Source organism: Haemaphysalis longicornis, unplaced genomic scaffold, assembly GCF_048455015.1.
Source record: "Haemaphysalis longicornis isolate Haplotype H1 unplaced genomic scaffold, Haemaphysalis longicornis Haplotype H1 scaffold_12, whole genome shotgun sequence".
Taxonomy (NCBI): Eukaryota; Metazoa; Arthropoda; class Arachnida; order Ixodida; family Ixodidae; genus Haemaphysalis; species Haemaphysalis longicornis.
Genome location: NW_027526225.1, coordinates 99,056,902 through 99,084,819, shown reverse-complemented (window position 1 = coordinate 99,084,819; position 27,918 = coordinate 99,056,902). Strand labels below are relative to the sequence as shown.

Below are 27,918 nucleotides of genomic sequence, written 5' to 3'. Positions count from 1 at the left end.
TGGTCTCTGATACCCTTTCAAAAATTGGTTTTTCGCATATAATGACGCCAATCTATAATTCGTCTCTGTATAATTCTGTAGCCATTTCCCCAATTCAATTATACAGGCTGACTTTACAGTGCTATGAGGTTGGCGTGTTAGTCCCCCCAAAAGCTATTCCTTTTCTTGGCCAATCCCCCACATATGTGTCAACAACAACGACGACACCGGGCGGTCGGCACGCGCTCACGTGCACACGGGGAACAATTTCTGTCCACGCCGGACGGATCTGTGTCGGCCTAAACAGCTCTGCTGTTGAAATCCCAAAAAGAATGAAAAAAAAAAAAAAGCATGAAACGCCAAGCTTCGCCGTTACGTGCGATATAGTAACATTTATCAATTTTGGTTAGCTTACAAAAAAAGAACTAATGCTTCTTCTACTTACAAACTTCTTTGTTTTAGTAGTTCAGCTGCCCAGTGCAGAGCAGGAATATTTTTCCTATTTGTGACTAATTTTTTGGCCGCCGCTGGCTGACGTTGCTAGCAGACGACATTGATTTTTAACGCGACTGCAGCGCTGCTGGGAACCGGTTTAACAACAATGGCTGATTGATGCCTTTCGAAAGCTAGCCAAGACGAGCCTGTACAAGGTGGACGAAGTGCATGGCCCGGGAAACATGAGTCGCGACGTGAAAGAATGGTTCAGAAATGAGGTACGAGGTGTGGTTGCATCGAATTCCCGCGGGCTTACGACTGTAATACAAATCATTCAACCAAAAGTACCCGACTGCAGCTAGCCACTGCGCTCGCTGCGTAACTCGGTCGTACCCGCGTGCAGGTCCGTCTTGAAATGTTTTTTCAGGTCCATTTCTGGCGGTGCCTGAAAACCGTCGAGGCAGTGCTCACTATTCAGTTTCTGCTTACCCCCGTGGCATTGTTCGCACTCGACTTCAGCATCCTCCGTCCAATCGACGGTATCGAAGGTGAGGATCCAATCGCGACGGAAATTACGAGCCTGACGCACTAGCTTTGAAGTTCTCCTTCTGATCGCCTTACACACCGCAGGGAAACGTGATTTTTTTTTGGTTTTGTGCAAATGGAGAGTACTACTGTTATCTTGGACCAACGCGTCTCTGTGTTCTGTGGTGTAGAAACTGTACCAGCTGCCATATTTGTCATCCATATCAACCTACTGATGCTCTTGGTCTTATGAGGGGAAGTTCCGACAGTTTCGCGCTGTGCTCTTTCCGAAGAAAACGAAACAAAAACGATTTTGAAGCAAAAAGTTCGCGTGCGTGGTTCATGTAACGCCGAAAATTGTTTTTTTTTTTAAAGAAAATGCTTGAATAGTTTCCCTGCGAATGCAAACTGTCGGGTGAGCAATCTAAAGTGATAAGAAGCTCCCAGCAGTTTTCACATTCGTCTCGAACCGATCAATTGAAAACGTTTTTTTTTTGGTCCCTGTAGCTTGGCTGACATCACTGACGACTGCAAAGATCATCTGGCATCACATCTGCTTCCTTGCTGTGGGATTTCTCTTGTCCACCTATCACGTCACTAATGTGGACGGTAAGCTGCCGTACTCACTGTCTCTGACATGTCTTAGAAGAGTTCGGTGCTGGGCCTGTTGGCACATACAGTTAAACCTGGATGTAACGAACCCCTGTGTAACGAATTCCTGGGTTTAACGAAGGTTTTTGATTCCCCACTGCAGCCCATGTGTTTGAGACCTCTATGTAACCAAGTGTCGTGGTGGTTAACCTACATGTAACGCCAAATGTAACGCCTTGATGTAACGCCAGCGAGCTGATCAGTCATTTCCTTGTAACGCCTTGATGTAACGCCAGCGAGCTGATCAGTCATTTCCTTTTGCCCTTTAACAAAAACCGACTGGAGAAATGAACTAATTTAGCACTACCGTAAGAAGCCAGCAGCAACAAAAATGTCTGGAATAGCCTAAATACGAAATTCGCCATGATGATGATGATGATGATGAATAGAGGGGCTAGCACCAGCCCGTGGCTAACGTAGCTGTCACTGCTAATTTTGCTTGTGTAACGTGACACCACACCAGCCAGCAAGAATAACAATGCCTAACATTTCTTTTTATTATTATTATTTCGCCCACACAGCAAAATACCGCACGTTTCTACGTGTGAGTGCGGTTTTGGTTCCAGACCTAAGTTTTGAGGTGCTAGGCCGTGCTGTCGGTGCGTATCTTTAGTAGCGCGTCTCCACTTCTATCTGTGGTATCGGTTCGTCGATGATGAGTGCTTTTTCTAGAAAACGAGAAGGTGTGTCTGTTCAAGAGAAGCGCACAATTTTAAATGCCGTCTCTGGTGGCAAGAAAGAATGTTGCAGCCTGGTACTGTACAGTATCCCACGGCTAGCACGCCCTCAACCATCTTGAGTGCGGTAAAGAGCAACAGTTTTGCAAAAAGGCACCCTTTCAGCATGTTTGGTTCTTGTAACTCGTTAAGGCGCCAAAAAGTGTCAGAAGCAAAAGGGGTACTTAAGCTATGTTTGTTAATACGGGGGTAACTGACCTTGCTTCTTGTGAGTGCCGCGTAGTGCCTAAGCAGGAGGCGTAACTCATGCAGTTTTTCACCGTGAAACAAATCCGTGAGGAGTTAGTTCAGCTTTACTGATTTCTAGCCATTTGGCTTCGTTTCTGTTTCATTCCCGTGAGCCTTTATTCGAAACCTGAATATAACGAAAAATTGCGAACTTTTGTCAACTTCATTGCATCCAGGTTTAACTGTAGTTTGAAGAACGGTGGAACCCAGCCTTGAAAGACGTGTACACGAGGGGAGAGCGGGACAACGCACATGCGGGAACTGGCAACAGTTTAATGAATAAAATTTCGATGAAAAAACAAGGTCGGGGCATGCGCTGTAAAAACTAATGCTTTATGACGCATTTCAATATCGGCTCTTTTTCAAATATTGTGCTTCTTTGCTTGATAACGTTAGTAAGGGGCACACTCACGCACTCATCAAAACCGTGCTTTCTAATTTGATGTGCTTTGATCAGCTCCCTGTCGCACTTTGTGGCTCCCCTACCAATTATTTCAGTTTTGCCAAAGGGGGGGTGCATCCACAACGTCGCCATGCCTGATGTGACCGAAGTTTCATGTTCGTTTAGACGAACGTTGAGACAGCATCCTGTCTACCCTATATACACTTTACTGCACTTCGGTGGTGTGCGGAAGATAACATTGGTAGAGTGCACTTTGTGAATTTTGTGGCATGGCGGGTTGTGTACGTGTTGTTTGGTTTGCGCTTTTCAATTTTGGGGCAAATACTTGCCACCTTACACGGTGCTGAAAGCACTATGCGTACCCTATGTCTGGTGGCCACTTTTTTAATATTGTGTGAGATCTTGTGAATGTACGGGATTACTTCTTACGGTCCTCAAAAGCACGTGCTTGTACCCTCCCACCCGATTCTTTTTTCATCTTGTTTAACTTTGTTTCGGCTTCCGACTTTAAAGCAGTACCAGGGAAACCAGCCACCTTTAAATGCTGAATTTGTTCGCCAAAACTTTGGTCCATTGAATGGTGACAGCTTTTCAGTTTTTTTTTTCCCCCGAATGACAGCATATCAACGCCCTTAGGAAAAGCTGTCAACATTCAATGGAACAAAGTTTTGGCGAACAAGTTCAGCGTTTAAAGGCTGATACTCGAAGTTTCCCTGATACTAATGCCTTCACGCGCTGTGTGTGCTTGGTTTTCCTCCAGTGCCCGAAGCAAGGCACCAATTTGTAGCGAGAGCCGTAAGCATCTCTGGCTTGTACTCCCGTTCCTTGCATCAGATTTGTCCTGGTTTTCCTCGCTGTTTATCTTTGGTGTTTCACCTTGCCTACAGGAAAACGTCTTGCACGTGGTCTACTGTTTGTAACATAACACACCTCTCAGTGCTGGCAGTCATGGTGACATTTGTACAGGTCTGTCAGATTCTTTTGTAATACCTGCCAATGCAAAGGCTGTTTGGCGAGGCTGGAGAGACGTGCAGTGAAAGCTGGCTACAGGACATTGCTTCACAAATCTCCTGCTTCGCGGTATGTGACTTCGGGCTTGCCTGCATTCCTCATTTGGGACTCGCCACGGTGGCCCAGTGGCTGAGGCGTTGTGCTGCTGAGCACGAGGACGCAAGTTCGATTCCTGGCCGCGGCGGACGCTTTTCTGATGGAGGCGAAAAGCAGTAATGCCCCTCTGTTCAAGATTTCGGCACACGTTAAAGATCTCCGGGTGGTCTAAATTAATCTGGAGCCCTCCACTACAGCGCGCCTCATCGCCTGTATTGTGTTGGCATGTTAAACCCTACAATCACTCAATCAATCAATCGACCGACCGACCGATTAATTCCTCAGTTGGGTGCTGCTGTCTTTGGTATTTACTGACGCATAGTCTATGTTGGTTTAGTAGGTATTGCCAGGGTAATGGCAGGAAGCATTCTTTGCTGCTGGGACAGATAAGCCAATGTGCTTATCAGCTTGCCCCGTGTAGGTGCTTTGTTGTAAGACACACTGCGGGTCTTTGCGAGACAGAGGCCTACGCTCGTGAGTAATCCATTGGTGACTCTGATGTGCACGTGCGTATTGTTTCGTAATTCTATTTAATAGCTTGGAAAAATGGGCTGGCTGGGCTTTCGTGGCACTTCACTTTGGTTTTCACTGCCATGCGGGTGAAGTTATCTGGGCGGCAATTTTGTTTTTCTTCGTGCCTGTTTTCGTCACCAAAGCTTCGTATAGTTGGGTCGGGTTGTTATTTTATTCACTACACTAAGTTCACAAAGGTACTAAACCTGATTCAAAACTGGCACGCTATCAGGAATCGTCTGCAAGACAAGGTTTCAACCAAATCATTTTCATTATTTATTTTATTTTTTATTTATCATATACTGCGAACCATTCAAGGTCTAAGCAGGAAAGGTACAGCACGTTCAAAGGTACGACAAAGGTACAACAAAGTTACAACAAAATTGGCTCTAGGATACATCAAAGGTAAGAAAAACGTCAATCACTATCAAATTTTACGCGTTTTCACAGGGCAGAGTACACACTTAAGGCTGAAAGTTGGGCTAGTTGGTGTTAACTTAGATTTTCTTAGATTGACTTAGATTTTCGCTGGTAATATGCATCTAAGCAGAGTACACACACTGCAACACAACCCAAGATCAAAGCACCACACTCTTAGGCACATGTTTTTAAATGAAAGAAGCATTGGGAAAGTCAGGAAACAGAGCGGATTTTATGTTGGAACAGGAAGTAGAGTTGAGTTTCAGTGCAACAAATTCCGCTCAGTTATTATTGATTTCGAGAAAAAAAAAGAGTGTTTGTAAATATTAGTTCTTGCGAATATAGGCTCGATGCTGCAGCTGTGTTTGTGACGGGAAGGCCTAGAAGAATCTTTTACTATATGTAGTCATCCGGCTTTATTTCTAGTTTAGAAAAATATATTAGACGGAGTGAGTTAATGAGTCGAGCAGCTCGTCATCTGTCCTCAAGAGGTTCAAGATTTGCCAACTGCAACGTCGTCGAGGAGGAATCGTGATGTCTATACCTACTGTTAATAAAACAGACTGCGAGGCGGTGAATTTTTTCAATCTTTTGCTTATTGCTTTTTGTGTGCAGCTCTAGCCTGCACCTTTGCCATAAAGACGGTGCACAGCAGTCATTGGCCGAGTTAAAACCGGATCGTTGCCGTCATCCTTTCCCCTCTGCAGTGGCTCCCGTGGTGCACCCAACACGCCTGGCACATGTGCTGCACTTTGCCAACCCACGGAGTGTTGGCCATGCTGTACTGCGGGCCCTGGCAGGGGCGACTTTCGTCTGGTCTCTGCTGGGCATCTCGCGAGGCCCCTACGCCCAACTGCATAGGGACTGCGAATCCGGCTCCGGGTCAGTGCTCTTGTGTCGCACTTACCAGAAAGTAGTTTATTAGTGCATCAATCTTCTGGTGTACACAGGGTGGACATGAAGAGAAAATACAACTGTTTTAATTTGAAAGAACTAGGATCCAGTATCTCACTCAGCTCCATTACAGCCACAAAAGATGTTTTTTTAACGAAAAAAAAGCAAGAAGTATTTTTTAAAAACTTTCAAATTTTGCACCGCAGTGACGTGTTATGAGCAAGAATGACGTCACACGGGCCAACGATAAAACATAATTTTCAGTGCGTTAGCTGCACGTTAGCATTCAAGTGATTCGGTCAAATGGAACTAGAGGCCCCATTACAGACGTCCAGTCATGTGTCGTTCGCGACTGGTCAGTTAGTGGCCGCTGTGACGTCATAAAAAAGTTGCGGGAAATTGGCTAGCGGGTCGCGACTGCTTCACACATTTTCTTTAATATCTCCGTTATTTATTCGAAGATTGTGATGATATTGGTGTCATTGTTATCGGGACTAAGCAGTCTTTCTAATAAACCCAACTTGTTTTTTGTCTTCATGGCTCCTTTAAGGGGGGACATGGCTCTTAAAGCAATTTAATTTTTAAGTAAACTCTGTGAAACTTGTCAGTCTTGCTGCTTTTCCCCCACTGATTTCAAATATGGCACTATTTTTTCAGCTGGTCAATTAGTTACCAGGATAATTAGAGATACCTAGTCATTTTTGGGGAAACAATAGACAAAACAGTGTTAGTCATAAAACTGTAATCTTTATATTTTCCAATACTATGAACCCTGGTGACTGCAATAAGAAAATCGGTTTTTTGATGCACCACTTGGAACTAATTTTACAGCTCATTAAACTTTGGTGTTTGAAATAAGTATTCGGAGTGGTTCCTTGCCACTGATGCCACCAAAGTTTAGTGTGCTGTAAAATTAGTTCTAAGCGGTGCATCAAAAAACCGGTTCTTTTATTGCACTTACCAGGGTTCATAGTGTTGGAAAATATAAAGATTACAGTTTTATGGCCAACACTGTTTTGTCTTTTGTTTCTCCAAGTGTGACTACGTATCTCTAACTATCCTGGCAACTAATGGACTTACTCAAAAAATAATGCCATATTTGAAATCAGTGGGCGAAAAGCAGCAAGAGTGACAACTATCACAGAGTTTACTTAACAATTAAAAGAAATTGTTTTAGTAGCCTTGTCCCCCCGACTAAGACTCCAAAGACAAAGCTCAAGACACCACTGCACTCAAGATAATGACTGAGCTTGATGCGTACTACCTATGGCAGGAAGTTGCAAAAAAGCATGAGGATATTTATGAGAGGATTTATAAAACGTTCGCAACCATCCTCATCTTCTTGGTACAATGTAAGGTGGCTCATGGGCCCATGGTAGTAATTATGCGAGAAAATAATTTTAATGTAGTATTTTAAGAGGGCTCGCTCGGTTTGTAAGTTTTATATGGGTTCAACAAGCTAACTGGTTAAAATAATTCATTGCAGATACAGCATCAACCGATTCATATGTGTCTGTCAGTGTAGTGAGTGCTTTATGCTTGTTTTCTGCAGCATAGCCATAACTCCTGTTTTCAGTTTCGTGGCAGTATGCTTCATTCGTGTGGCGTGTTTTGAGGGCGGCTTTGTTAGGCATCAATCAGAGCAGCTGTTTAGCTACAATGTGATCTCTATGATCGGATATTGAAACTACCGTTGGAAGTTTTCTTCATTTAACAGGAGCTTCGTTTAATGAGGGTGTGTCGTGCTCAAAAGACATTTGTAAAGAACGGCGCATGCCTGGTGTTGCTGTTCCACCTAAAGGATTTCCGTCTCACAAGATTCCACTGTTGCATTTCTGGTGGGAACTGCCCAGTGCCACCTTACAGTACACTCTAGTCAGTCTTCCAGAGCTACAAGCTATTTGTTTTCGATACCTTTAAATGAGTGGTGCGCCATACTGATTTCGAGACGGCACGTAAGTTCTAGACTGTCAGCATAGGCTGAGGGTGGGCATGCGGCCATTCCTGTTGAATTGTGGCAACATTTTCAGCGGGGAGGCGTGCTTGAGCGAGTCCCACCTGTTCCTGGTGCTGCACGGGGCCTTCACCAGCGTCAGCCTGCATCTGGCCCAGCTGGCGGGCAGGGGCCTGGCCTTTCCTCCTATTCAGGTGGGCGCACCAGTGGAGGGCTGCACTGCAGGGACGTGTGTGCGTTTTCTGGGGCTCGTTTTCGGCACAGCACACTTGCTTCGGTTGAAAAGGGTCTGCCTGTACAGAAGTATCTTGTGTGAGAGCAGAAAAGGCAGCTTTATGGAAAGGGGTGGTGACAGCCTTGTCTTGCATTGATATTTGCTGTGCCGATCTGTTTCCTTGGAAAGTACCAGCATGTTGAATGACGGGACTTGTGACGAGTGCATGCTTAGTTCATGCCAGTGACCTGCTACCAGTAAGGCTGCTGCCGAGAGCCCAAGCTTGTGGGCTCTGATCTGTGAGGGGTGTTACATTTCTTGCTGCCTGGTCAACAGAGAGGCAGACATGACCTGTAAAGTCGCTTGTTGCCTGCATTGGTGTTTCCCTCATTGTGTCTTCTGATCTTACGTAAACACCAAGCATTGAAGATCCTTTTGCTATTTGCAGCAATTTCTACCTTTGCCACTATTTCTGTGCTCTTCATAATGAGGCTGCCTGCTTGAAGGTGCTAGCCATGTGCTTTAGAGTGCTGTACCCAACATTGTTACCTTCTATGGCTATGTTATGCCCATATTTTCGTATTGTTTGTTTGCTCACTTGCATGCAACAACAGCGCAAGCTTGTGAACTCTCATTTTTGTTAAACGTTCTCTACTACGCTATTCTCTGGGGTCTGCTGTCCTCGTGCAGAAGTGTCACAGTTGTTTGGAGCATTCTATTTTTTGGGGGGGCTTTTTAAAACTTTTTGCTGTGCAAATTGTGCAAATATTATCTGCGGGCAGTACCCGTGGTGTGCGAGTCCCACAGGCAGGTACAGATAGCAACATAATTGTCGTCTGTAATGCAGCTTTTGTACTTTCAGCCTTGTGCTGCTTCACCCGAGTGGCATTTGGTGAGAACTACTGCGGTGTTCTGAAGTCAAAGTCCTCCACCCCTTTCATAACCCACATTTTGTAAAAAGTTCTAGTTGAAGTTGAACTCACTGTTATAAATAGGATTCACTGATAAGTTTAGCTGTCGATTTCTTCACTTGGCAACACTGGAAACGGCTACCGACATGGCGGAAGCACCACAGACATGGTGCAACTTGTGCTACTGCGCCTGCACGCCGCAGAAAAAAACAACCCAGCGTGCGTCGTCTGCTCCATTTCAGCCCGAATCTCAACGGTGGTGTCAACAGAGGTGTTATTAATCGCACTCACAGTGGAGTTGAGGCATTACTTAGCGTTCGGCGGGGTAGAGTTTAGAACGTCCAACACACATCACGTGCTTAGCACTGACAAGTACCGCCATCCCGCGGAGCCCGACGTAACCAGTGACGGCGCACTCACATGGTTGCCTGCATGCGTGCCTCGGCAGTGAATACAACCTGTAGACAAGTGCTGCGCACTGTTCATGCATGAAGTGGCTATTAACCCTTTGAGGGTCAAATTTTTTCGCCAAATGCGTCCCCCCAGGGTCGATTTTTTTCATTGCTGATTTGAATTCTTTGGATGAATGTATTTCGAGAAAAAATCGTAATTTTTTTGGGTGACCATAAAGTGACAAAAAAATCGTTTGTGTTGGTTCATATATGTGGCTTATTTTGAGTAACACAAGAAAAATTCTAAATAAAAATGAGAGAGTAACAAGTCAGCACCCTTTGAGTGAATCAAAATCAGATAGACATCAGTTTTGTGGGCGCAAAAAGTGGGAAGTGCCCAGAGGACAATGCCGAAATCAGCCGCTGCGCGCGTGTGCAGGCGCGCGCGGCCGGATGCGGGAGCGATAGACGGGAAACCAGCCATAAAATACAAAAAAAAAAAAGGAGAAAAGAGCCCTCATCAGTTTCACAGGCGACCTTGGTCTGTGGCAGGTGCAAAAAGTGAGAGGCGCCTGGGCGCCCGGTGGGTGATACCCAGCGCACCCCCTCGTTATCGGATGCGCAAGCGATTGCCGGCGCGCCGCTGAAGTAAATCATACAAAAATAAAAAGAAGAGCCGTTGGTGCAAGGAAGAAATTTGACGTATTCCCGAAGTGTGGCAGCACACGCCAAGCAAGAGAAGTTCGCAAAAAAAAAGGCGCGCTTTTTAAAGATACAAGCAATGCCATACATGTACGTCATTGACCATTTTGAAAGTGTTTGCCGATGCCGTACATGTACAGCCGTGACCCTGAAAGGGTGAACGGGCACATCGCGTCTGATTGCCGTGAGCCCACTGAATCGCTTCGCAGTGTCAAGGTTCATTTTTGGGGAAAGGAACTTTATCCAACCCTGTTATTGAAGCTGTTACCAGTGCAGTGCTTGCACAAGTCATACTGCGGTCCCAAGGTGCGCGCGTGTGTTGTCAAACCCACCAGGTGCCCTCGGTCCGTGCCCAGGTGCGCATGGGCTCCGTCGTGCGCCAGGCCGCTTGGGGCACCCTCAACAAGGTCCACTACTTCCTCGGCTTCTACCTCGCCCTGGGTAGGTTGTGCCCTCTGCTGCTTGCGCCGTGGTAAGCGTGGCAGCACTTACCCCGTCGCTCTGTTCCAGGCTCCTATCCCAAGGAGTGGATTGGTGGAGCTGACGACCCGAGGCTGTGGTACGTTCCTTCTTTACCTGCGAGCGCGAATCGCCTGCGGCATGACCAGTGAATTTTTCCAAGCTCTTTACACACTGGGATGCACTTGCTGGCCACCTGTTCTCGGGTCTGTTTTTAACAGCGACGCTGTTTAGCAAATCGTAGTTTTTTGTGCCCGCAGTTAATAAAAATACCGAGAAATTGTCGAGCGCGCGCACGCGATCGCAGGCCTCGCAGCGGCCGCCGTGCAGTGAACAAAACCAAGAAAATGCCTAGCACTTGTGAGTGCATGCCTCGGGAAGACCGCCCAACGTCCCCTGTGCACGGTTGTCAAGCCAAGTTAAGGAGATTGCTAAGGAGATTGGCGAAGATTGCGGCGACCGCCCGGCAGTAAAAAAAAAAAAAAAGCCAAGAAAATGCAGAGCGCTCGTGGGTGCGTGCATTGCGGCGACCTCCCAGTGTCCCCGGTGCACGTTTGTCAAACCAAGTGTACCCACTTAGGGAGATTGGCAAAGATTGCTCCCCTCCAAAAAAAAAAAAAAGAACTGTGGTGTTCGTTGTAATCGTGTTCACACTTGCTCGGAAACAAGAAAGACATGTCATAGCGTACGCCCCTCCAAGGGGATGCCCAATGACTAATGCTTTCAAAAACATGAAAGAAGCTCGCACGTATACAGCGACAATTATAGAGTAAAGGTCGTTGCGGCAGCAAAAAAGAAGCAAATTGGCTGCAATCGTAGACTTCAACCATCGTGATGGTCCTGAAGGTTGCGTACAGCTTCGCTACCTTCAGATCTTGCGCGTCAAAGTGAGCTGTCTTCACTTTTATGCAAGTTGTGAATTTGTTGTGTTGGGGTGAGGTCGCTTTTCTGAGTGCAGATGGTGTTTAGAAACATGATCTTGTCCCCGTTGAGTGGGAGCATTTCAGCTAGCTCGGTTAAGCCTATTTCTACTCCGTAGGGTGGGCAACCTGCAGTCGGTGTCCGGTCTGTTGGACCTGCGGCTCCTGTGGGCTCTGGTGGTGACCGGTAGTGCACTCAGGGCACTGGATCGACTGGCCGTACAGCTGCGAGACTACTTCCTGACCAAGGTGCGCTTGGCGAAAGTCTCAACGTGCAGGACCTTGGGGATTTCCCCTAAGTATGGTTGATTAACACCTGTCCATCACTTCGAGTTGTTGATCAATTTGCTCTCGCGCTACGAACGACTAGCCTCCTGGTTAGCTCAGTTAATGCAGTGACTGCTCTGGTTAAGCGGTGGTCCCGGGTTCGAATCCTGGATCAGGACGAATTTTTGTTCAACTGCAAAGTTTCTGAGAAAGCTGTCTAGTTTTCCTTTGTAGCCGTGGCTGCATTGAGGTGGATGTCAAACTTTCCTTCGCAGAAACTTACTCCACCTTGGGGATTTCCTCTAAATCTGGTCAATTAACATCCCATCCTGCGTCTTGTCTTATTCTTGTGCTCATGTAGCCTTTCAGGAAAAGTACTACCTTTCCAGCAGGATGTCTAGTAAGGACAAACATTGGCACATTTGCTCCTTTTCTCATCTTCTACACTTGCACTGCATCTATGAGGCCGTGTGCACATTGGCGACAAGTGATTGTGTGCCCTTCAGGCATACCAGTTCCCGGTGGCGATCCAGTACGAGGCAGACCGGGTCAGGCAGCTGTCAACAGTCATGGCGTCGCGCAACTGCGCTTTCCTCCAGGCAAGTGTTGGAATCACAGCAAGCCAGCCTAGTTGGAAACGATTCATGATTGGACTTGCGCAAAACAAACGGGGACGAGGAAGGAACGACAAGGACGAGCGCACTCTAACAACTGGTTTAATTTCTTGGAAGAAAGACAAAATTCAAGAGAGATTGTGGAAGCGTTTTTAATCTCACAGCACAAAGACAAGTGCATCAGCCACCCTTCTGGGGCCTTGTTAGATAAGGAATTGACGCTGGTGTCGCCTTTTTTGTAGACGCCGATCTACTTATGTGATGTGTGTGCGCTGTAAAGCTTTTACTGAGATGTTGTACGCAGGTCTGTGGGGTATATATGTCTTTCTTCCAAGAAATTAAACCAGTTGTTAGAGTGCGCTCGTCCTTGTCGTTCCTTCCTCGTCCCCGTTTGTTTTGCGCAAGTCCAATCATGAAGTGTTGGCACCCTCGTGCAGTGGCGTGTGGTTTCCCCGTAGGAACCAGGGGTCCCCCCTTTCCAATGCATAAGCATTGTCACATGTGTGGCCTCACTCCTAATCTGGTGAAGGCATGCAGAAAGTCCCGTATTTTTAGGACAAGGGGCATCTTACTCAACTGTAGCTACCTGTGGCACTTCATACAGGACAGATTGTGCTCTGCGGCAAAGCCAACTTAACAGCAAATATCCACACACATGCCCCATTTAGTGTGTGTGGAACCTGCATTTCTCCATCCGTGCGTACGTTCCCTTGGTTGTACATGTCCTTCTCAATGAGTCAGTAATTGACTTGCACTGTCAGTGCATTCATCAATACGACCATTTTCCTCGCATGCTTTTCTCAGCAATAGTTCTCCCCTATAACCGCTTCCTTTACGGAGAATGCCTCCATTGGCTGCCCTGGAAGTATGTTACCTTGACTCCCTCTCTCTCTCTGTCTGCCTTGGATTGCAGTACCTGGGCTTCCAAGACTTGCGGCAGCTTGCCGAGCACTCGCCGGGCCGCCGTGCGCAGGTGTTCGCCATCAGCACTCCTGGTACGTCCCTTGCACCTGGGCCATGCTGTTGTTGTGCTTACCGTATTTACTCGCATAATGAACCCACTCGCGTAATGAACCCTCCCCCCACTTTTCTTGTTGAGAATTTACTTTTTTGTCACTGAATAAAAAATGCGGCGGTAATGTTTTTATTTTAAGCATGGTTGCTGATGCTGTAGGCCATCGCAGTAACTTGATATTGTGCTACAGTACGCGCAGAAATGCTAAAAATGCATTCCAAGAAAAACAAATCTCATCAGTAGCCGGAGACTTGAGCGCGAATACCGTGGCTTAGAATTTAAAAATTGCGCGTTTCCGGTGCGCCACCGGTTGAATGCAAAACAAACCTTGCGCCATAAAAACGTTGCGGCGTGCGAACAAAGCACCAAATGTACTCCGCACTCCTTCCCTGCTAATTGATGTTTATTCTTGTTCCGCCATTACGCTCCGTGGTTTTGTTGTTCAGCTGTGTTCCAACCTTTTTTTGTGGTCCTGCTGCACGGCGTTTTAAACTACGGTGGCGGAGAATGCGCTGCCCATGGAAATGGCGCAGCTGTGTGGCACTTCAGTGTTGACCCAGTGCGTGTAGGCTACGGGCAGAAGCGAGAGGTTTTCGGGCGGTGAACAGGGGTCGCCGTGTGTTTCGTGGGCCCAAAGGAAGTTTGCCAGTGTCGGAAAAGAAATTTTGGAGTGCCTTGACAACACGGAAGACGGTGCCGACAACGAAAGTGTGGCCGCAAGCGACTTTAGTGAGGAGGGAAGCTCCATGGCGAAGGGGGACGATGGCAAGTTGCAAATAAAATACAAATTTCATTACATAATTACCTACGTGTTTTTACGAAAATGGTAAGGCTCTGACAGGGCTTCTCTTAGAAACTTTATTGTATGAAATTTCAACTTTTAAAAATCTCTTGCAATTTCTTTTTCCGCATAATGAACCCTCCCCCCACATTCATGCCGAATTTTCCGGAAAAAAAGTGGGTTCATTACGCGAGTAAAGACGGTATTTATGTGGCATCATAAAAACGGTGCAGCTGTTGTACCCAGAGCTCTTTGATGTAGGCAGTTGGGAAACCCCGCCTCAAAAAAAGGACCACTCCTGGACCCCCCTGCTTTGGATCATGCGTACAGTGGCGCCACCACAGCCACCGCAAGCACTATCCAAAAACACCGTAATTAATCAAATTAGCGGTAAGCTTCATTTTAAATGTACATAATTTTTTTTCCCCCTAAGTTACTCATTGCTTTCTTAACTGCAGTTTCTTGTTGAGATTGTTTTTGGGTCTGTGCAACTGCCTCAACCGATGTTGTGCCTATGTTGTGCCTCAACCCTGGCACAACATAGGTCCCACCTGAAGTACTAAATTTTCAGTTGTCACTCGGCCTACGTCACACTGTATGCTAAACTAATCCACTAGCTGATCATAGGCTCTAAATCATCCTTTCAAGCTTGCGTAAAGCCGTCGAAGTGAATTTTCAGCTCTTTCTTTGCCGCCGGAAGATTGCAGATGACACGCAGCAGACGACACTGCGCAGGTGACAACACATCTGGCTGACCACACGGTCTTTTTTACTAGTACTCTTGGTTCGAATGCATACAAAACACTTGCATGGTTGAACACCTTGGGCTTCTTCTTCGGCACAACAAATTTGCGTAAGCACCCAAATACCATTTTTCGCCCAGGTCGTCGAGCAGCCAACCGCGTTGTATAATCTTTTTGGTCACCATCAGATGGGCGCCACTGTACAGAAAATCCAAAACGGTGGGGCAATCGTGGGGCCACTTTTTGATGTATGGGGCCTGTGGGGAGTTTCGCAACTCCTATATCAAGTAACTCTGGTTGTACTTGGCAGTCGTACCGGTGCCGCGGAAAAGTGCGCTGACAACGACCAGAGGTGTCAGTGCAGAGAAGTGACTTGCGTGCAAGTTGTGCGTAGTGAGCAGGCCTAGTTGAGGAAGATGCTGGGTTCTTGCTGGTGTTGCAGGCTGCCACCCGCTCTACTGGACGGCCCTGTGCAAGGAGTGCTTGGACATGGTGGCCCAGTTCTCCAACGCGCTCATCCAGCTTGAAGGGCCCCCACCGACCCCTCTGGCCCCTGTGGCCGCCCCACAATGTGAGTCATGGAGGGAATCTCTTGTTCAGGCCCTTTTTGCGCTTTTGGGCTACGGAAGTGGGGATGTGCAAACACTATCATTCGTAGAGTTGCCATAGCTTCCTTGTGTTATGCTCAAGCAGGGAAGGATTTTACGACTTTTTCAGTCCGTCATACCAGCCGTGGCGGCATAATGGCCTATGTGCGAGGTCGCTGGTGTGAAACGAGTTTGTAGTACGTCAGCGGCGTTGCTGAAGTTATAAACAAAAATGCTCGTGTGCAGTCATGAAAACTTAAGAAGTGGCCAACCCGTAAGCCGCGCCTTTTTCTCGCTTCATCTGTTCACGTAACCTTGCTTCACAAGGGCTTTCTTCTGGCTTGTGAACAGGGCAGGACGATGACGGCGAACGGCCGTTACTTATAGGAAAAAGGTTTCCATACCATGAGGGGAAAGAGGGAAGGGTGGACTTTCATGAAATGGCACCCTCATGAGCTTGTCACTGTAAAATCCCATTTCAGATTGAGTGTGACAGCACCTAGGACATCAGCCATGCCATAGTGGAGGCCTCCAAACTAGTTTAGCCCCCCTGGGTTTCTCAAAACCATGCATGTACAGTCGTCGAGCATGTTAACAACAAAAGACCAGGTGCCTGCCCTAGTGCTAGTGATAGTGACCGGGCTTTCAGGTGGCTGTGCTCATGCGATAGAGCAGCCAAGTGCAGAAGGTCACCCTTGCGATTGCTATCATCAGCTAGTCACAGATGCGCCAGTGGCTGCCGCAAGCGCCTGCTCAGTGCATAGGCGGGCACGCCCACTTCTTTGTTGTTGTTAACACTTTGATTGTAGCGAAGAGTATGAGCGGACACCTCAGAGCAAGTCGACCTAACGCAGCGCTATCCGCCTATGCGGGTATGCGGTGCAGCGGTGTAGGAAGACGAAGAAGCAGAAGAATGCTCGGCGTCTGGTCTCGTGGAACCCTGCTCTCGGCTCTTGCGTGTGCGCGTCTCGACCGTGAATAAACCCCTCTCTAACCCGCTACCCAGGCGTCGGCTATCTCCTTTACAAGTGGTGGTTAACACTTTTCATTGGAAAGTGTTAACAACAACAAAGAATGACTGTACATGCATGGTTTTGAGAAACCCAGGGGGGCGAAACTAGTTTGGAGCCCCCGACTATGGCACAGCTGACGTCCTAGGTGCTGTCACACTCGATCTGGAATGGGATTTTACAGTGGCAAGCTCATGAGGGTGCCATTTCATGAAAGTCCGCTCCTCCTCTTTCCCGTGATGGTGTAGAGGACTTCCTCCGATAAGTAAAGGCTGTTCGTTGTGGTCATCCTTCCCTGTGCGTAAGCTCCATCGCCAAAGAGTGGCCACATGGCCAAAAGGAAACCCTTCCCTCTTGTGATGCAAGGTTAAGTGAACAGATGAAGCGAGAAAAGGGTGCAGCTCGCGGGTTGGTCACTTTTTAGAGTCATGTCACGTGGCTCACAAAGTGGAGTGGCATTGCTGCCACGGGGCTGGGACATTCAGTGAGTTACAACACTCAAGTGCCACGACTGAAATGCATCATCTGCTCTTGCTTCACCAGCAGTTCATCTCGCGTCACGGTGGACATCAAGCCAAACCTTCATCTTGGTTCCAGTAATTGCTCAGTACCCCCTCAGAAAGGGCTTCAATTCTGCCATGGGCTGCAGGTTTTCACTTTTGGGGAGCTTTTTTATATCGAAAAGAGTGAAAATGAGTGAGAAGTCCTTATTGCACCCCTGTGGATAACACAGTCTTTGCTTGCTTTTTCCCCCACTGTTGGCGCTGGAGCAGTCCCCAAGACGCCCCCCGCTCTGCACATGCGGCGGCTGGCCCCGCCTCCTACTTCACCATGTGAGTGGCTCGCTCTTCTTGCATTGGTCCCTTGCAGTGGGTGTGGCAAGGAGAGGCCCAACCTTACACTGTGCCGATAGCCGTTAAACTCCCCAGCGGCTGCTTCCCTTGTGAGGCGCTCGTACGGGAAGACGTTACACCACCAGAATGGTGCTGGTTGATTTGCACAGTTGCAACATTCGTCACTGAACAAAATTCGTTGGTGCAAACAGACCTTGATAAGTTTAACGTAGCTTCGTAACGTGACGTAGTTTAATGTAATGTAGTTTAACATAATGTAACGTAACATAATGTAACGTAGTTTAACATTACGTAACGTAACGTAGTTTAACGTAGAGTTGTTGATTTGGAGCTCCATGTGTGACCTATATGCTTGCTAAAAGGGCAAGGGGTTTACCACCGTCTTTGCAGAGATGCTGGGCCAACCCAAATAGCAACTGACTTCTTTCTTTTTTCTTTCATGCAACAACCTGAAGAAAGGAATGCGCTAGTGCCGTTCTGTCCCGTTCACCTTCCAAAAGAGAGGAAAAAGTTCGGGGTGTAAGAAAATAACCCGCAATCTGAGGAAGGCAACTTGTTTTTGCCACCTCATTCCTCCCAATAGGGATTTTGCGAAAGGATCCTTAAGAAAGCACAAAAGCACATGCACAAGGGATACAAGCATGTGGTCCCAACGTCAATGGCATGGAAGTTTTGAGGGTCGAACTTTTTCACCAAATGCAATCCCCCAAGGTCGATTTTTTTTTATTGCTGATTTAAATTCTTTGGATGAATCTATTTCGAGAAAAAATTATTGTAATTTTTTTAGGGCGACCATAAAATGACAAAAAATTTGTTTGTGTTTTAACATATATGTGGTGTATTCATGAGAAACACAAGAAAAATTCTAAATAAAAACGAGAGAGTAACAAGCCGGCACCTTTTGAATGAATCAAAATCAGATAGACATCAGTTTCACGGGCACAAAAAGTGGGAAGCGCCCGGAGGACTATACTGAAACTAGCCGCTGCGCGCGCGCGGGTGCGCGTGGGCGCGTTCTGCCGGATGCTGGAGTGATAGACGGCAGACCTGCCATAAAATACAAAAAAAAAAAAGGAGAAAAGAGCCTCATCAGTTTCGCAGGCGACCTTGGTCTGTGGCAGGTGCAAGAAGCGAGATGCGCCAGGGCGCCCGGTGGGCGACACCCAGCGCGCCCCCTCGTTAGCGGATGTGCAAGCGATAACTGGCGCCCCGATAAAGTAAATCATAAAACAATAAAAAGGAGAGCCATCGACGGAAGAAAAAAATTTGACGTATTTCCGAAGTGTGGCAGCACATGCCAAGCAAAAGAAGTTGGCAAAAAAGGCGCGCTTTTTAAAGAGATAAGCAATGCCATACATGTACGTCATTGACTATTTTGAAAGTTTTTGCCGATGCCGTAAATGTACGACCGTAACCCTCAAAGGGTTAAATTATTGCCTTTCAAAGTTGAAGGTGTGCATTCAGTTGTAGGTCTACCCGCAAATTAATTTGAGCAAAGACCCCGCAATCTGTTCGAGCCCCCCGCATGTGAAAAATTAGAGGCTGTGTATTAAACAGCACCTGCGGAGTGTGGCCAGCTGAATCCAGTTTTCTAACTGGCCTGCGTGTTATTAACTAACCCCTGGTCACTGTGTTTCAGTCGGCCCAGGAGCCGTGCCACCAGTCCCCCCTCCTGCGGCCAAGGTCAGGCTACTAGACCGGGTGAGTCGCAATTGTTGGTAAAACTGAAAGACCGGCCAGCTGGTTTTGACCGTCCAAAAATCGGAAGCTGTGGTGGAACTGCCGCACCGTTTGCTTCAAACCGTGCCATTGGGCAGGCTCCACTTCATGCTGCTGCAGACTAAGCAAACCTCCTTGATAAATTGCGCTACAACTGTACAAAAAACAGTCACCAGCCTCTACAGACTAATTCCAGACATTTCACCATGGGTGTGTTTGAAATAGCACCAGTCACCACTTCAACAGCTTGGGCTCACTTGGTCTATCTCGGGCTAACACTGCAATGTCACATTTCACGTACACTTGGCAGTTTTTATTTTTCAGAAAGGTTGAGAAACCTGCGATAGCTGGTGCGGACTGAAAAAATTTTTATGAAATCAGCAGCGAGCGGTAACGACAATGGCACAGAGCCATTGAACAGGAAGGGAAGTTGCTCACAGGTCGTGAGCTAGTATGGAAGGGATAGCGAATCTTCCTTCTTTTGTAGCGTTGCAAAGTGTTTGGGAGTGAGTGAGGCCCAGAATGACCTTTCAGACGCCCACGCTAGCCTGCAGTTTTTTTAGAGATGCCAACGAGCTGAGCTGAAGGCCAACAGCACCGGAATTTCACCTATGCCAATGGGAAACAGGCGTTGTTTTATAACTGCTGATAAAAGCTCAGTGAAATTTTGTATGCCTTTTTGATGTTTTAATTGGCCAGAAGACACTATGCATTTTGTTTTGTTAAGAAGTGCAAGCTCATTTCTACTACCATGCGTGCGCAAATTTTGGGAAGCGGTGGGTAGCAAGAAACTAACACTTTTTCTTGCCGAAGCAGCCGAAGTTGATTGTTTATGCTCCGGACTCAAATCCACGAATGGAATTTGGCTGCCAGAAGTGAGCGCCAAAAAGTCAGTGCCCGACAACCTCTGGGAGATTAGCAAGATATGCTTAGCATGCAATACTCGTTGCCAAGATGAGGGCAATGTAGGGGGAATGAATAGAAAGGTTGTCATCTTGAAAGGGATTGGCACACGGTGTGCCAACCTGTGAAAACTTGTTGACAAGACCAGATCTTGTGTTCTTCATGTTTTCCTGAAGAATAAGTTTCTTGAAGAGTGAGTGTACATAAAAATTGACAAATTAGCGTAACACAACACATAAATAGGTCCCAGAGTAAGAACTGTCGGCAAAACCTCCTAGCACATAACAGATTAGATATGCGTAATATGCAGCAGGGAGCGGTTGCTAAGGCAGAGTTTCAACACATTGCGTAAGTGCGCAGTAGTAGTAAAGTGCGTAAAGGGGACAAAAACAGTTCGTATTACAGCGTTCAAGTGCAAAGTGAAGCCCAGTTTATGCGCACACAGTTCTCACTTCAGTCTTTGCGTTAGAATCATTACAAAGTTGATTCACTGTATGCCTGTGCTCTTCTGTTATGTGTGCACTTAGGCATGACTTGTTAAAAACGCAGTCCTTAGCTGCTGCGCTCGGCCACTGGTGGGGTGGTGCGATGGGGGCAGTCTCTCTGTGGTGGACAATGTGGAGAGATGCCCGGCTGTGCAGGTGGTGGCAGCGCTGATGCAGAAGCCCCTGGTGGCCTACTTCATCTCCGAGCTTCCAGAGGTCAAGGGCCGACAGCTGTTTGCCGGATGCCAGCCACTCATCTGGGCTGTAGAAGGTACTGTGTCCCTGCACTGCACTGTGCACTAGCACTAGCCAGGTACCAAGGCTGGCCACGTCACCTGTAGCTCCGCCTTCCTTTCGATCAAGGGAGGATGTATGTGGCTCGAGTGACCACTTTTTCTCTCTGATCTACGTATACAGGGTGGCGTGACCATAAGTGGAACACTTTAAAATTTTTTCCTGAGTGAACCGCCGCTCTGTCCGCACTCAAACTTTACACGAAGGCCGCATTTTGTGGTCTATTTTGTTTGAAACCGAGGCCCCCAAAACAGAACCGCTTCTCGGGTATGCTGACATTCTCGTTTACTACCGTCAAGGCCGAAGAACCTTCCCGACTCCGCATTCCCAGTTAACAAGAGCGAAGACTACAGACAAATAAGTACCCCCACAGAACCCTACTCCATGCCATTTACCCCACCCAATACCCGTCTACCTGCAATTTCTGCCCAACACCCGGTACACTGTACCACCAGATTTGGGAGTGCCAGAAGACCCCAGGCCTTGCCCCAATAACCTTCCCCTTCTACAAGCAGTGGGCGTACCGCCTGACGAGCCCGGACCTTGGGATCCAGCGTGAACTGGTGAAGAGGGCCTGGACCGCCAGCCGAGCTCAGGGTATCGCGGTATAGGGAAGCCCCCCACCGGGCGGGTGCCCTAACATCTGCACCAGCTTGACAAATAAAGATTTATTCACCATCGTTACCTGTTTATTCTGAAAATAAATAAAAACGATTTTTGCCTACGGTAAAATGGCGGCCAATTTGGACGTGCGAGCCAGTGCAAGCTGATCTTCCCCATTGTATGTTTCGCTTTGCATACCCCAGGTGGCGCCGTTGTTCCAAGATCAGCTTGCGCTGGCTCGCACGTCCAAATTGGCCGCCATTTTACCGTAGGCAAAAATCGTTTTTATTTTCAGAATAAACAGGTAAGCACCGTGTCATTCCCGGTGTCAGACAAAATAGACCACAAAATGCGACCTTCGTGTGAACTTTTAGCGTGAAGAGAGCGGCGATTTGCTCGGGAAAAATTTTTAGTGTTCCAATCATCATTGTATAACCACCCTGTATAATCTTTTAGCCTAACCATGCATGGTGTTGAAACTTCACCCACTCACCCTCACTCACAACTAATGACCACAGGTGATGTGTTGTTTGATCTGCTATGCTCATGGGCCAGTCAAACCACACCATGTGTTGTACCGTCACGCCACATTCCCAAGTTGCTTAACTTCTTCACATTCCGTTTCAGGTGTCAAAGTGAGCTGCACTAGCTGGAGCATTCCATGCTGTGAACTAGCAATTTTTTACCATTTTGTCACACTTTTTTCGCACACAATGTAAAGCAGAGTATTTCCCGCGTGCTTTCCTTGATACTTTTTTCTGCTGGCTCTGTCAGCTTACTCGAGTAAGTGTGACGAGCCACCCGTTTTCTGAGATAATGAAACATCCCAACTGTGGCCATCTGTTATCCACAGCACTGAATGGAACTGAAACATCTGAACAAGCCATAAGCAGCAGTAGATGACTTGGCAGGTTCTGTATCTGGGTCTGCTGTGCTCTGCACGTGCTATCCGAGTACATCTGCATTTGGTGCAAGTCATGTGCACACATCTTAACAATTCGCAATTACGGTTGCTGGTGAAGTGCCTGCAGATGCATCGATCGTGATGTCATTATTCCTGGCAGCATATGTGGAAAGTGCGAGAGGTGTCCGTTTCACCGAGGAGCATCTGACAGTGGGCGACACTGGAGCCACTAAATAAGCTACGCTTAAAAGTAACGACACTGACGCATGGCGGCAGCTATTTTGGTGCCTAACGCCAGGGTGGCCAGTTTTATGCACCCTATTGCTGCTGACATTGACGGGCAGAATTGGTTCGGGCGCCGCTTGGCAACCATGACAGCTGTGTTTACTTTTTGAGGATTTCAAGCCTGCACGCCGGTGCGACAGGTTCCCGTTCGGTTTCGCTAGCGTAGCTTATTTAGTGGATCTAGGTTACACTAGAGCCACTAAATAAGCTACGCTTTACTAGTGGCTGCACGTTACACTAGGCCAGTCATTCTTTTCCGTCGGGAAGCGAAGCAGGTGTTTTCCACTTTCCAGCCAGTTGAAACAGCCCAGTACAGAGCAGTATGGCATCGCTACTCTGTCTGGGAGCTTAAACCTCACCCTCAACATTTAGTACTGCCATACTGCGCACCAAAAATCACACTTCATTGAAGAACACACGCACGGGGCAGCACACAGGCACCGAAATGTCAGTGCCCATGGGTCTTCTGGTGTAAACAAATGTCACGTGGCGCTGTTCGACCAATGGCCGCTGTCGGCGGCATACAGCAATGACAGAAAAGAGTGCCGATACTCTGAAACCTCATCTCGTGGCTCTAGGCGACACCTCTGACTGCTCTTACTTTGTGCGCATGTGCGTGCGTGCGTGCAGGTCTGTGCCTGCTGGCGTGTGCTTCCCGGACAGAGGACATGTACGGGGTGGTGCAGTTCAGCCTGGCCAGCATCTTCAACAGCCTGCTGGAACTGGACCAGGCAAGGCTGCTGCCTCTGTTATAGTAGAGCACGATTTATAAAGCCTCGGTTGGATGAAGAGATCAATTTCAGTGCAAGTGTGCAAGACAAACACAGTGGCACCTTTAAACTAGCTCCTTATTTTCTTTCTCTCTTTTCTAAATTAAAGGGGCAATCAAGGCAGAATAGAACATCGTTCAGTTTGGAAAAAAAAAAAAAAAAAAAAAAAAAACCTAACCTGTGGTAACTCACTGAGCTCCATTCCAGCCAGCAAAGAGGCTTTATTAGCTGAGAGCGCGCAAGAAAAATAAAATTTTCTGCTACAGTGACATGTATGCGCCAGCACTAGAAACACAGTTATCTGTGCATTAACTCTACATTAGCCTTCAATAGATACTATCAAATAGATTTACAGGCCTCACTACTGTCATATTTTTCGGCAGTGGCTTAGTTCAGTGATCGTGAAGGTCGTGAGCAAGATTTTGTGACGTAGAGAAATTTCTGCAAAGTGACTGGGGAGGCGCCACTGCTTAATGTGTTTCCCCTAATATCTCTATTATTTGTTGTGATAACAGTGATGTTATTGCTATCAGGATAAAGCGGTTTTTCTAATGAACCCAACTTGTATCTTGTCTTCGTGGCCCATTTGAGAGTATGACTTTGTTGTGCTGTACAGAACGTTCACGTCTCTCTCACTTGTGCTGGTTGCACGAAGGCTAGCTGTGGGAGAGCTAGAAGAGGAGAGGGGTCCTTGGGCAGTTGTGTGCAGGAGGCTAGTACTAGTTGCACTGGACATGCACTGCCTAGTACAAGCATCAGCTGATTAGGGCGAGACAGACCCGAGGTGGCACCCGCCAGAGGCACTCTTGTCTCCTCCTGTGCCCCAGGCAATTGACCGGTGTGTACACTGGCACTGTTGTGATCCTCCTGTGCAGTTGCTGGAGCGTCAGGGCAAGCGGTGCCTCCGTCGCCCGGCGCACAACAGTGGCTCAGGCCGGGAGCTACGGTTGGGACGTGCGCTGGCCACTGCCGTGTCCACAGGACTCTACCAGATGGCCGACACCTTTCGGCCGCACCTCCAGTCAGTGGCCACTCCCTCTCAGAAGTTTCACTTAAAAACACTGGATCCGTTCCTTACGCCCTAATGGCCTTACTTGATGTGATGTACATACGACTGGCTTTGCTTTCTTTTTGTTTGAGGTGTAAGTGCAAGAGAATGGCTTTTTTTTTTTTTTTTTGCCTGTTCTTCTTCTAGTTTGTGCCATTCGGAAGGAGTTCAGTGTGCGTTTAACCTTGTGCAGTATGGAATTGTCCCGCCTTTGTGCGTCACATCAAGAGCTCATAATTTCACGAGAATATGATGTGCCACGACATGTATAGTATAAGTGCAGTGCGACAAATGTATTGACCCTCCTGCTTGCATTTGTGCTATGTTGTTCTTCCATGTCCAATCACATAGTATTGTTTGTTCTGTCATCTTAAAGCTCACGCAGTAACAGTCCGCACGGTGCTGTCTCTACCACCGTTGTGGTCCTCGTCACTCGCTTCGGTCGAATCACTGTCATCACTAACTGATGGAGACGCACGATTCTCTTCCTCACTAAAGTCATCATCGCTTTCGCAAAGTGCACCCCGTAGAATGATGCGATGAGAAAGCGGCCATGCTTCTCAGCAAACAGCGCGCATGTGAGAACGCTCTGGAATCCAGAAGGCCCGAACTGAGCATTGTGCTGCACCACAGTGCAAAAAGAAGAAAACTTCAACAAACAAAGGTCACTTTTCCCTCAAGAGAGGGCGCATCATGTATACAAAGAATGCGGGCGCATCACAGTGAGAAAAACCCACCGCGGTGGCTCAGTGGCTAAGGCGTTGCGCTGCTGAGCACGAGGTCGCGGGTTCGATTCCCGGCCGCGGCGGCCGCTTTTCTCATGGAGGCGAAAAGCAAAAACGCCCGTGTGTACCAGATTTCGGCGCACGTTAAAGATCCCCAGGTGGTCAAAAATAATCCGGAGCCCTCCACTACGGCGCGCCTCATCGCCTGCGTTGCGTCGGCGCGTTAAACCCCACAATCATCAATCATCACAGTGAGAAAAACCATGAAATTTAACCTTGAACACTCAAGTTGGGCAGACCCCCACAGCGGACCGCTACGGCTGTGTTACGTTTTACAATGGACAGCAAATTATTAAAAAAGTAGTCAAAAGTGGGTAGTAAGTATGCTGACTCCATGCCATTGTGAAGAAACCGGAAGTTTGGAACAGTAGCAAGGTATTCGAGCATGCAGTAACCCTTGCTTTGGGCAAAAAAATGAAGGAAGCTCACACTAACGCAAAAGACTTGAAGGTAGCGAGGCTGAATGCAACCTTCACGGCCATCACGACGGTTTAAGTCCGCGATTGCGGCTGATTTGCTTCTTCTTCGCTGCCGCAATGACCTTAACTCCATCTTTGTTGGTATAACGGCAAAGAAGAAGAAGAACCAAATCGAAGAAGCAGAACAAATGAACGGAACGTGCAACGTGTACCCTATCAAGTGTTCTGTGTCGAACAGGTGGTGGGATTCCTATCCCCACAGTCACAGCTGAGTGAGTAAGACGTTTGACTCTCGGGTACTGACTCACGGTCGTAGCCGAGTGGGTAAGGCGACTGGCTCTATCTCTGTTGATCTACCAGACTCGGGCTCGAATCCTGACGGTGCCGGTGATTTGTGAAATGCCGGAATCAACAAATCGCTAAACAGCGTCACTGTTAATAAAAGTTACCAGAAGTTGGCAACCTGAGCTCGCCTGAACACTCGGTACCCCGTAAGAAAACGACAGTCATGATGTATTGGTACTCAACTTTTCTGACTTCAGACGCTGTCACACTGTTATGTGAGCCTTTCATAGAGATGGCACATCATCACTGTAGCTTTTAAAACCACTCACAACATTTTCCCCTGATTCATGTTTGACGTCCCTTGCATTGTTTCACTCTAGAGGCTTGCGTATTGACATTATGTAACATTTTTTTTTTAATTTCAAACACTGGAGTTTACAATAGCAGTCCCACACAACTATTTCAGTGGTTGGTTAATTTGGTTAACATCGACCGATCATGCAAAGTAGACATGTTGCGTCATGAGTGTTAGGACAGAAAAGTGACTTTCAGGCCGCCGCTCGTTCTTCTATTTTGTCCACTATGTAACTTAATCTGATGCGTTAAAACTGGCAAGAGTGTTATTCCAATGAGGCGGTCATTTGATTGTAGTAAAGTTGTACGTTTTCACGGTCCCTTTAAGCTGAAGGCCTTTTTTTGTAAAAACATGTTACTTTTTTTTTTCCTTTTCAGATCCCTGGATCTCAGCCCCGAAAACAGGCGCCGGCTGAACCAGTTTGTCAACTTCAACAGATGACCCATTTGCAACCTTCCGAGTTGAGCCTTTCGTTTCACCTTTAATAAGCATTTGATTTTGTATAAAGCCACGTTTACGCATAATTTTTGTACATAAGCTTTCATTGATGGCAGTGCTGTGAATTTTTTCATCGCGGTAGTGATTTCGTGGTGTCTAATAAATAAAAGATTCAAGCAACTTGGAGACCCATCTAATCGTTCTAATTCTCGCAGTGTATTAGTTTTCATGTATGCCTGTGTGCTTACTAGCACTATTGCACTTGCTTCTGAAGGGCAAGTGCACTTGTGACGTGGAAATAAAGGACAGTCGTTCTAAGGCACCATGGTATGGTTTACTACTCTTTATGAAAAGTTCTTCAATATATACCGGCTGCAAAACTCCGTTTACAGTTCGCAAGGGGTGTAGGGGGCCCTTTGCTTCGTTGAGGCAGAACGGCAAGTGTCCTGGCTTTAGGGGACCAAAACTGGACTTCGCTAAAGAATTACTTGGTAACACTTCATGAAATAATGCTTGCTTTACAAATAAGAAAGCATTAAATTGGGTAATGTTAAAGTATGTTTCCACAGTTTTTCCTTTTATGACTTATGGCAGTAGTTGCAAGCACTTAGTACTACTTAACCTTTCTGCCGACCGATGACAGCCACCAGAGCAAGGGGGCCAATTGCAGACAGACTTTTGATTACCAGCCTATGGGGAGTTCCTGAGTTGGTGTATACGGAACCACTTTGGTACGTACGAGGAACGAAAACGAACGTGAAAGAAGACAATGTTGGAGAGAATGTGCATAAACATGGTAGCCAGTGTGTTTAGTAAATTAACTGGGCATGCATTAACAGCGGTGTCCACCAAAGGGAGTGAGAAATAGCCTCGAACTGAAGCAAATATTTTGCGATTACCAATAAGGGCATCCAAAAAATATATAGGTATGCACATATAGAACAGAACAAGAACTCATCTACGGGACTTCGGAACTTTTTATTGGGGCACAACAAACGTAATCGGCAATGAGAGCAGGGGTGCGAAGTCCTATTCGGCGAGAGATGGAGAATTTACGGAGGGACTGTCCCAGCGGTCCCCCTACAAAAGTCTTGAAATGCATCTTGGGAGGAGGTGGGGTGTGAATGTTACATGTAAGGCGGTGGAGGCTCAGGTCTGTAGAATTACGAAAAGACCAGAAGGGAAAAGGAAAAGAGTGCATTGACCCGGTACTAACGGTGTCAATTTCAATGCAAACTTGCAGCAACTAAGCTAGATATTTGGGAAAACAGATGACGCAGTGGCAACTGACCAGCCACTATCTCGCCAGT

The 27,918-nt window shown here is 47.2% G+C and overlaps 1 protein-coding gene across 1 annotated transcript; it reads left to right on the top strand.

The window, feature by feature from the left end:
* Positions 1 to 558: 558 nt before the first annotated feature.
* Ndc1 (Nuclear division cycle 1) lies at positions 559 to 26,792 on the top strand. Its single transcript, XM_077693868.1, has 17 exons — positions 559 to 692; positions 842 to 962; positions 1,447 to 1,548; positions 5,706 to 5,880; positions 7,923 to 8,040; positions 10,401 to 10,506; positions 10,576 to 10,624; positions 11,564 to 11,693; positions 12,218 to 12,310; positions 13,239 to 13,320; positions 15,307 to 15,435; positions 17,235 to 17,294; positions 18,955 to 19,016; positions 20,579 to 20,693; positions 23,139 to 23,239; positions 24,154 to 24,299; positions 26,548 to 26,792. The coding sequence occupies exons 1-17, from the start codon at positions 657 to 659 to the stop codon at positions 26,609 to 26,611; spliced, it is 1,689 nt and encodes a 562-aa protein (XP_077549994.1). The 5' UTR covers positions 559 to 656; the 3' UTR covers positions 26,612 to 26,792.
* The last annotated feature ends 1,126 nt before the right edge of the window (positions 26,793 to 27,918 follow it).

Coding starts and splice junctions, on each gene's coding strand:
- Ndc1 (XM_077693868.1), top strand. CDS start 657: ATGAGTCGCGACGTGAAAGAATGGTTCAGAAATGAG. Junction 13,321..15,306: donor GTTCGCCATCAGCACTCCTG/GTACGTCCCTTG, acceptor CTGGTGTTGCAG/GCTGCCACCCGCTCTACTGG. Junction 17,295..18,954: donor CCCGCCTCCTACTTCACCAT/GTGAGTGGCTCG, acceptor ACTGTGTTTCAG/TCGGCCCAGGAGCCGTGCCA.